Source organism: Zeus faber (genome assembly GCF_960531495.2).
Source record: "Zeus faber genome assembly, chromosome: 14".
Taxonomy (NCBI): domain Eukaryota; kingdom Metazoa; phylum Chordata; class Actinopteri; order Zeiformes; family Zeidae; genus Zeus; species Zeus faber.
In genome coordinates this window covers 13126356-13136355 of record NC_137200.1, presented here as the reverse complement: position 1 = coordinate 13136355, position 10000 = coordinate 13126356, and the positions used below count along the sequence as shown (strand labels likewise).

The following is a 10000-nucleotide window of genomic DNA, read 5'->3' as shown; positions in this document are numbered from 1 at the left end:
TCCAAGGGTGAAGGTGCAGTGGGATCACAAGCCACCTGCGCCAAAACCATAATAATAATTTCCGTCTCACGCGCTGAACTGAACTCATCACAGTGTTGGACACGCTCACTTTCGCCCCAGTTCTGACCAGATGAGAGTTATGTGTGAATCACCACAGCAACGTGGATGCACGCTTGAGTCGCCCCGGCAACGTGAAGCATCTCCCCATGGTTACAGCCGGTGGATCATGCATCCCTGTTTAATGTTGTTGACCCTCCTACACACTTTCTCCCTCTCCCTCTCCCTCTCCCCTTCTCTCCTCTCCTCTTTCCGCTCTTCTCTCCTCGGCTCTGCCGTCATCCTGCGAGCGCCTCTCATCATTGTAATGCTTTGGCTGTGCCCTCAATTTAGGAACTACAGATAGACGCACACACACACACGCACACACACACGCACAAACACACACATATATTATTCCTCCTCTTCCTCATGTCAGTCGGAGGGGAGCTCCTTTGTGTCCTTTTGAGTTGTTGTTCCTCTCCTTTTGTAGGTTTGCCTGTCGCTCCAGCGCTCTCCCGATCCCTATTTTCCTCCCCGCTCCCTCTCTCGCACTCTCTCTCTCTCTTCCTCTCTCTCTCTTTCTCTCTCTCTCTCTCTCTCTCTCTCTCTCTCCAGAAGTTTCACACTTTCTCGTTATCAATGAAAGGAAGCATTCCAAGCTGCACCTTGAGCAGAGGCAGCAACCGGGTTTTGTTGTGAGACCCGTCTTTATCTTCGAAGACGCTTTCGTTGCTTCTCGGGCTGCACTTCTTTCCACCGCGAGTGGCAATGTCATGAGCAGTGTTTGTGTGCAATTCTTAGATTGCATTTGTTTCACTCAGCTCGTCTTAAAGTGCAAGGAGGAGAGGGGCTCCGAGGGGAGAGGGGAGGTCGGAAATCACAGCTGTTCAGGTGCATTTGGGCGAATTTCTTCTTATCGTTTTCCGACCCTACTCATCAGCTTTGACCAAAATGTAAACAAATGAGCACATAAGAGGTAAGACAATATAAGATAGTACTTTATTGATAAGAGATATAGCCACTGCAGCGGAATGATACCATCAAACACCCAACGCATGTCATTTTCTAACGTCACGGTGCTTAGAATTGTCATTTCATCCATGTAAGTATTAAGATTCTGTGTTATTTGGAGAAGCTCTCTCTAATGTGCTGTAATGCCTACATGCGTCATGTGGACAAATAATAATTAGCTAGAAAAGAGTGTAACAAAGCTAATAGAACACTTGACTTGTTTTTAATGACATTGACAGATGTGTTGTAGGGCGAGGCAATATATCTATATAATATCAATATATTGATTTTGATCGTACTATCGCAATACTTAAATTCTGTCTTTAAGGCTGCATTAACGCCAAATAATGCATTTTTCTGAACTTCATAGACATAATTTTAGTCTGGTGTTTAGACATCTAATTTAATTGCGTTCCACATGTCCTGATAACAGATCTAGTCAGTGCTCTATGAACTACGATCTATGGTTGAAAAGGAGAGGAAAATAGCGGAGAGGAAAATAGACCTCTACACTCCTCCACCTCCTAGACCTTCACACTCCTAGACTTCCTCGACCTCTACACTCCTACACCCCTCAACCTTTACACTGTTATACTTCCTTGCCCTCTACACTCCTACACCTCCTAGACCTCTGAACTCCTATTCTTCCTAGACCTCTGCACTCCTATACTCCCTAGACCTCTGCACTCCTATACTCCCTAGACCTCTGCACTCCTATACTTCCTAGACCTCTGCACTCCTATACTCCCTAGACCTCTGCACTCCTATACTCCCTAGACCTCTGCACTCCTATACTCCCTAGACCTCTGCACTCCTATACTTCCTAGACCTCTGCACTCCTCTACTTCCTAGACCTCTACACCCTTCTTCTTCCTAGCCCTCTACACTCCTATACTTCCTAGACCTCTGCACTCCTATACTTCCTAGACCTCTGCACTCCTATACTTCCTAGACCTCTGCACTCCTCTACTTCCTAGACCTCTACACCCTTCTTCTTCCTAGCCCTCTACACTCCTATACTTCCTAGACCTCTGCACTCCTATACTTCCTAGACCTCTGCACTCCTATACTCCCTAGACCTCTGCACTCCTATACTTCCTAGACCTCTGCACTCCTATACTTCCTAGACCTCTGCACCCCTCTACTTCCTAGACCTCTTCCACCCTTCTTCTTCCTAGCCCTCTACACTCCTATACTTCCTCTACCTCTGCACTCCTATACTCCCTAGACCTCTGCACTCCTCTGCTTCCTGGACCTCTACACCCTTCTTCTTCCTAGACCTCTGTACTCCTATACTTCCTCGACCTCTACACGCCTACACCTCCTAGACCGCTACACTCCTACACCTCCTAGACCTCTAGACTCCTATACTTCAACACTGCTATACTTCCTAATCTTCTCCGTCATCATTCATCCTAGCCTTCCATACAGCTGTACATCCTGTACATCTACACTTTATACTACCAAGACCTCTACACTTCCTAGACGTCCTAGATTCATCCCCATTCTTCCTAGACTTCTGTACCATGTGCTTCCTAGACTTCTACACTCCTATACTTCCTAATCTGCTCCATCCTCATTCATCTTAGCCTTCTGTACTCCTGTATTTCCTAGATTTCTCCAGCCGTCTTCTTCCTAGACCTCTATACTCTTGCACTTAGACTTCTACATTTGTACATACAGTATACCTTTATACTGCGATGTTTCCTCTATTCCCTTCCCCCCTCTTTTTACCACCACCCCCTTCTTCCACTGATTAGTTGGATTTACCTTCATGCAAGGCTCTAAACCGGATTACTCTGTTCGAGCCACACTGGGCCACATAGCCGTTCTGCTGGCACCTGATTGGCTGTTCACCTTCTCTAAAACAGACCTAAGTGATCACATTACACATAATCATTTCTCACCTCCCTACAGCTTTAACTGGACATAATGTACTCTGAACTTTACTGCAGTTATTTTAATGAGGCGACAGCAGTATAAATTGCACTGACTGTGTTAACTGTATTAACTCCCAGGACTAGATGCCATCAAAACAAATTGAAGCTACTTGCAAGGATCATTTGGGATTTGTCAAGCTTCCTTCCTCCAACGTTGCTTGTCAGCTTTTTTTTTGCTGGTTCTTTTAGACGAGGCTTAAGACTGTCTCATTCAAAGGAGTAACTGGCACATTCTGCACATTCATGCTGTGGAGGTTACTGAATAAGTGAGATCTTGGTAGTTAAGTCAATTGTTTGTCTATATTTATATGCATAGGCCTAATTATCTATATATGTAACTATACAGTACGACAGTGTGACTGACGTATTAACAGCGTAGACCACCGTTATATGGCAACCCCCTTACCCAATCCCAAAGCCCAAACCTCTACATGTGTTCCTTCTGTGGTTGAACAATGACACTTGTTTAACCCCAGATGGCTAATCTTTGAGGATTACAGGTTAAAAATGGCTTCCTCTTTTATCTCCTTACGCACCTTTGTCACATGACATGTCATTTAGTCACATGACAGGAATCCAATCAACATCACAGAGGTTTTCACAAAGAGCTACGTTCACAGAATATACAGTATATTACCGTATCTACCTATTAATTCAAAATCCCTTCTTGACAAATGGAATTGAGGTTCATGACATTACACATTACACTATATGGTAATGAAAAGTATGAAATTGGAACAAAGCTCTAGATTTTCCAGTAATACGTGATGTATTTCCATTACGTATAAAATGCAAAGATATTTATCATCACATGACATTTTCATGATAATACAGTACCAGTGAAGGACGATAAAAGATGAGTTTATTGTCCGGCCCAACACGCATTGGGCCACAGCAGCTTTTCTTTTCTTTTTTTCTTTTACAGCAGGCGGGGAATAGCAGGGAACAGGAAGGACCCATCAATTAGCACCAAAGCAACATCCTGTGTCCTCCAGTAGGATAAATCTATAAACCATATCCCATTATCAGTGTCAGCTGGAATGCAGACACATGTGGAGTATTGTAAGCCTCTAATATGATTTTATATGTGACTGATGTTAAGCCCCTGTGCTGGAAGTTTCCTAAACCCTGCCAATGGTTTGAATCAGCAAAGGGTTGAGCCCAGGTCAGAGCTGTTTATTATGGGCTCTAATCGAACACTGCTTGTTCCACCTGAACCCGCCTAGGTCATTATTGGTCCTCTACTATTTGAGGGCTTATTCCATTGGATAGTGTGTAGGGCCCAAAAAATGTAGTCTATATAGGCGTTGCATTTTAATGCCAATTTCCTATTGCACTGCACTTGAAATTAATTCAAGGGAATTCAATGTCAAGATGCTTTTCACTCAAGGAGGGCTTGATGACTTTTTGTGTTTTTGGATGACACATCTGTCCTGGTGACTTGTGTGAATGATAGACAGTGAGTGTTTTTGGATCCATGCGTAAAACAGGCTGTGAGATCGTGCGAGAGAAGACAGAGGCTTTAACTTCCTCTTGCAAATGGTTGTGGTCGGCTGCACAGACAGCCGAGACGCGCTGCAATGTCGCTTTGGTTCTGTGGTCGCGTTCGCATTTCCACTGTTAATACATGGCACTCTCGGTGGGAACAACTTTTTATTCCTTGAAGTGAGCTATAACTCACTGACATCTACCTCACAGCAGATCTTTTTTCAAGGCTTTAACAAAGACGGACCCCTCTTCCTAACCGCACAGTGCACCCAGTTAGTCCAGTTAGTTAGTTGCTGTTCTTTGATCATTCTAGCCTCCCATGTCAGCTGTGTGCAATCATTTAATTTCACCAACCATAGCAATTAATAATCGTTTCATTTTATAAAACACTTAATAGGCATTCGGTTAAAAAAATATGGGACACCAAAATAAAAAAATAATACGCAGATTATATTAAGTCTTAGTTTAAGCAGGTATTCACCTCTTTACTCTAATGTCATCATGGGAGGTGTTCCATAGTGCAGACATGAGCCCCCCTTCCCACACTGAATGCGTAACATTGCCGGTTAAAAAATCCCTTCGCTGACTGAGGAGTCAGAGCCCCCGTCCCTGGACGCAGGAATCCTAAACCCAAACTTATTAAATCAGTGTGATCATTTTCAACCTCTCCTACACTCTCTGCCTACGGAGAAGGAACGTTCTCCACCACGTTCCACCTCTCCCTGTCCGCTCGCTCCCTCCGGCTCCGTGGTGCGGTGCAGCTGTCCCTGCGATGTCCCCCCCCCCCCCCCCCCCCCCCCCTAATATATAACGACCTGTCTCCTTAGAGACTGGACGTGTTGGGGGATCAGTGTGTGCCAGTGGCTCAGTGTGCCGTTGGAGCCCAGGAGGGGAGCTGTCACGACCGAGCCTGAGTCAGACAGTGGCTTCAATAACCTAGCAACAAGTCAGTTTGAAGCATGTGTGTGTGTGTGTGTGTGTGTGTGTGTGTGTGTGTGTGTTTGTGTGTGTGTGTGTGTGTGTGTGCACGCGTGTGTGTGAGTGTGTGTGTGTGTGTGTGTGTGTGTGCATGTGTGTGTGAGTGTATATTGCTACATGCAGCATCTTTCATCTTCCTCCATTTTTCTCTCTGACGCTCGCAAATATGCACAAGCTCTCGCTCTCTCTCTCTCTCTCTCTCTCTCTCTCTCTCTCTCCCTCTCCCTATCCCTCTCTCTCTCTCGCTCTCCCTGTCTCCCTCTCCCTCTCTCTGCCCCTCCCTTATTGCCTCCCAGAAATGTATTGTGACACCTCTTTCTGGCTCCCTGGCTTGTTGGTGGAAGGGCCCATGGGAGAGTTTGATTCCAATGCAATTATATTATTTTATATATTTGGTTCAGGGGAAGCAGGACAAAAGTGGGAGTGGTGGTGTTTCCTTCCTCTGCATGCAGGTTGTGTCCTCATGATGCACGGGAGAGAGGGGAATGAATAGGGAAAGGACGCTATTTTGGGTTTTCACGCTCTGCTGTCGATGATATTGTATTGTACTGATATTGCATCATGTATTAATGAATTAAGAACTCAGCGTCAAAGTAATGTGTTACCCCGCTACGTGTCATAGCTTACGAACGTAAGCACAACAACTACGCTTTTTTAACCTGAAGATTTTGCTACGGACCATTCATTCCATTTTGCTTTTGTTTGCTTGAATTTCTCTTTGCCAAATCAAGGAACCTAGTTAGGATACTGTTCTGAGCACAATCATTGACCCAAGATGAACTCTAAATACAAATGTGGTAAATAAGTGAAAACACGCTTTCGGTGACAGATCATGTCCCTTCGTGACTGGTCGCTAATTTAAGCCCGTCTTGGATACCAGTGGATGCCAGAATTGTTTAAGCCTCTATTAGGATCAAATAATAACAATTTTGACCGCATACAGTCAAAAAAATGTACGATTCTATATGTTGTGATTATCTGGGGGAAATTATATCTAATCTTAGTTTGTATATCTCATTTTGTCCCTAGAGATCATATAAGTTAATGATCATTTTCATTTGTAATATTTTTTAATTTAATTTAATAATATTCAATTTGTAATTTTATTTAAATGAATGACAATACATTTATATGATGATAATAATATATAAAATAATGATTACCTTCATTATTATAATTATTTAAATATAAAAATAATAATTATTTTATAAGTCCTACATTTCTACTACAGGGGATGCTCTCCAACACGTGTGTGTGTGTGTGTGTGTGTGTGTGTGTGTGTGTGTGTGTGTGTGTGTGTGTTTGTGTGTGTGTGTGTGTGTGTGTGTGTGTGTGCGCGTGCGTGTGTTTGTGTGTGTGCATGCCAGACTGCCTTTGTGTGTGTGTCGGTAAAATAAATTCTCTCTCTCTCTCTCTCTCTCTCTCTCTCTCTCTCTCTCTCTCTCTCTCTCATACACACAATCACTATTTACTGGAAAAACACAGATACACCCAAATATGATATCTTGTATACATGTTTGTACATCTATACGCACAACAATATTAGTAATCAAAATGGTGCTTACGGTGTATGTGTGTGTGTGCGTGTGTGTGTTAATGCACCATGTGAAACAGCAGGGGCTTCCTCTTCCGGCGGTTACGGCGGAGAGAGAGAACAGCAGCATGTAAAGAGCTGATGTCCTTTTTTGGGGGGCGAACTGACAGGAGTGCGTCACAGTGAATCAAACGGGACGCCAGCACAACACGACAACACATCTCCAATACGGACACTAAAGTCAGGGGCCGACACGCCTGGTCTGTCTCACACTGACTCTTCTGACTCGTTACGACAACTATTTTCGACAGGGTCGCTCGTTAGGAGCCGACTCTCCAAAAAGAGCCAAACTTTTTTCTTTTCACTAAAGTCTACCACCTTCATTTACGATATGATAGGAAATTTAATATTGTGTTTTATTATTTTATTCCAATACATCATCTCAGGTATTTGGGGGAGGGGGGGGTGTCTTGAGGGGGCGGTCATCTATTTGGGACAGCCTGTTTCCTACTGAAAGTTAGACTTCCTTGGTGCGTTGGTTTGAACAGTCGCCGGCGGAGCGGTTTCTTACCTACACCGCACTGCCTGTGGCGTCATGTGGAGCAGGAAGTGTTCTCTCTGTCGGGGGAAGACTAATAAGCAGTGACACCGCCTGGTGATGGCAGGAAGGATTAAAGGAGTAAAAATAACTCCTTTCTGTCTGACGGTGTGTGTGTGTGTGTGTGTGTGTGTGTGTGTGTGTGCGCGTGCGTGTGTGTGTGTGTGATCCTGCTCAAACAGGTTTCCGTTTTTTCACGCTCAATACTTTTTGCTGTTCATCTATGCCTGTATTATTGTTGTATGTCAATGAAGAGTATTGAATGGGATGGAAGGATGACCTCAGTCTGATGTTGTGTACTTGAAATACAGTAGGTATTATGACAGGAATGAGGAAAAATTGGACTACATGTAACGCCATTCCCAATAATATAGATAATCAAACCACGTAATTGGATCTTTGTTGCTCAAACTCTCTGTCCAGGAAGGTCATTCGTGCAACAAATGAAGCATGTTCCTTAAACATATGACTCATAAAAAATATGAAATACATCAATACACTTGGGTAAATGAGCATATTAATATTTAATTGATGGATGATAAACACAGTTCCAACAGTTTTTGTTGTCTGCTTTGTGTTCAATTCACCAGGTTGTATTAAATTATTGTAATACTGTATTGTAATGGAGTATTGTATCTATTGCTGTATCCTCATGTGTATGAGTCAAGAGAGCTTATGCTCACACCAATCACTGAATATATTGATGTATTAGTACTACAGCGTATCACTAAATATTGAAATGTGACCCCCAAACACAGTCCTATTAACCAAACAACTCTAACGCAAAGTTTTTAAAATCAGGGTGTCATTTGAAGGAAAACGTGGTAATGTTATATTAGAGGTTCCCTCCCTCCCTCCCTCCCTCCCTCCCAGTCCTGTTTCTCTCAGTTAACCTTTGGGTTCCGAAAGAACGTCTCAAACGCCCCATCTTGCTGTAAGTATTGGTCAGTTGTCGGCCCTCGGTAAATTCCTTTCGCCGCCATAGGAGCGCTGCAAAAGGCCACCCGAATTCAGCCTCTCTATGTGGAAAGCGGGGAAGTTCATGCACGCGTTCCTCAACAGGGACCTGGAAAGTTGGATTTAAATAAAGTAAATTCAGCCTGTAATATCAACAGTGTATTTTCAGTGGATGTTTATTTTATTTTATTTTATTTAACTAATTAATTAATTAATTAACTAATTGGTTAATTATTTATTTATTTATTTATTTATTTATTTACTTTTTTTTTTTCTTTTCTTTTCTTTTTTTTTTCAATAGATGTTTAAAACTATTGGAGAATGGATGCTGCTCCTACTCTTGTGTGTGAAGGTTGCTTTAAATCCCTTTTCCATAGAAGAAATGCAATGATTGTCTCTTCATATTTCTTACACCGTCCGGGACACGGAAACGATTATTTGACGCACTCTCTTGCTCCGACCCTGTCACTCAGATTACCTGTGTGGACCGGACGAAAATGTGTACAACATCGACTTCACCAGGTTCAAGATCCGGGACATGGAGACGGGTACGGTGCTGTTCGAGATCACCAAGCCTCCGTCAACAGGTCCGGTTCGAGCTCTTACTCATGCACTCGCCGAGATTCCCCACGGTGCCTCGTGTGGGGACGACAATAATCTTCTGTCCCGTCGTGTTTTTGTGTCTCACTTCCCCCGCAGAGAAAGCAGGGGAGAGGAAGTACATCGACCCAAACGCCGGCCGCTTCGTCCGCTACCAGTTCACCCCGGCATTTCTACGACTGCGCCAAGTTGGAGCAACGTGAGTTCGAAAAAGACTCTCGCCAGCGATTCGTTTATAGCGAACAAACGTTGTCAATAGGACTCAGGAGTCGGAAGTCACGCCAACAAAGGAGTGGGACTGAGGCAAAGAAAAATGTCAAGGCACTCGGCAACCATTCATAATTGACACACTTCGCATTCCATCATAACGTCATTGAATTGATTTAGTTGAAAATGAAATGATTCTCGTGGGAATTCCATTCACGACCCAGAGACTCTTCCTCCACTCGTTCATGGTGAGCGTCAGCGTTACGCCAACTGAATCGAACGAACGAGTCGGAAAAATCGAAGGACTAACGTTAAGAATAAAAACCCATTCATGAGTAATGAGACGACACAGAAGTGCAGAAATCACACCGAGGGACAGGCCATGATTACATTTTTTTTAGCGAGATGCTTTGCACAAAAAAGTGTTCTAAAACGCTTTAAAAACAAAAGAAAAAAACAAATATTGTTGTTTTTTTTATGTGACGAGATGCTTTTAATTTGCTCTTATTATTTGATTCAGTTTTGGTATAACCGCCCTTCACTTTCTCATCCTCTCCTCACGTCCATCCCTCCCTCCTCCTCCTCCTCCTCCTCCAGTGTCGAGTTCACCGTGGGAGACATGCCCATCGACAACTTCCGGATGATTGA

At 43.5% G+C, this 10000-nt stretch overlaps 1 protein-coding gene across 1 annotated transcript in view; it reads left to right on the top strand.

The window, feature by feature from the left end:
* The window catches only part of LOC307239624 (protein unc-119 homolog A-like), a 15089-nt gene that overhangs the window by 3775 nt on the left and 1314 nt on the right, over positions 1-10000 (top strand). Inside the window, exons 2-4 of the mRNA XM_080013114.1 lie at positions 9019-9132; positions 9245-9344; positions 9950-10000. The exon at positions 9950-10000 is cut by the window's right edge and continues 122 nt beyond it. Coding sequence (XP_079869240.1) covers positions 9019-9132; positions 9245-9344; positions 9950-10000 — 265 coding nt within the window. The remainder of the gene's footprint in view (positions 1-9018; positions 9133-9244; positions 9345-9949) is intronic.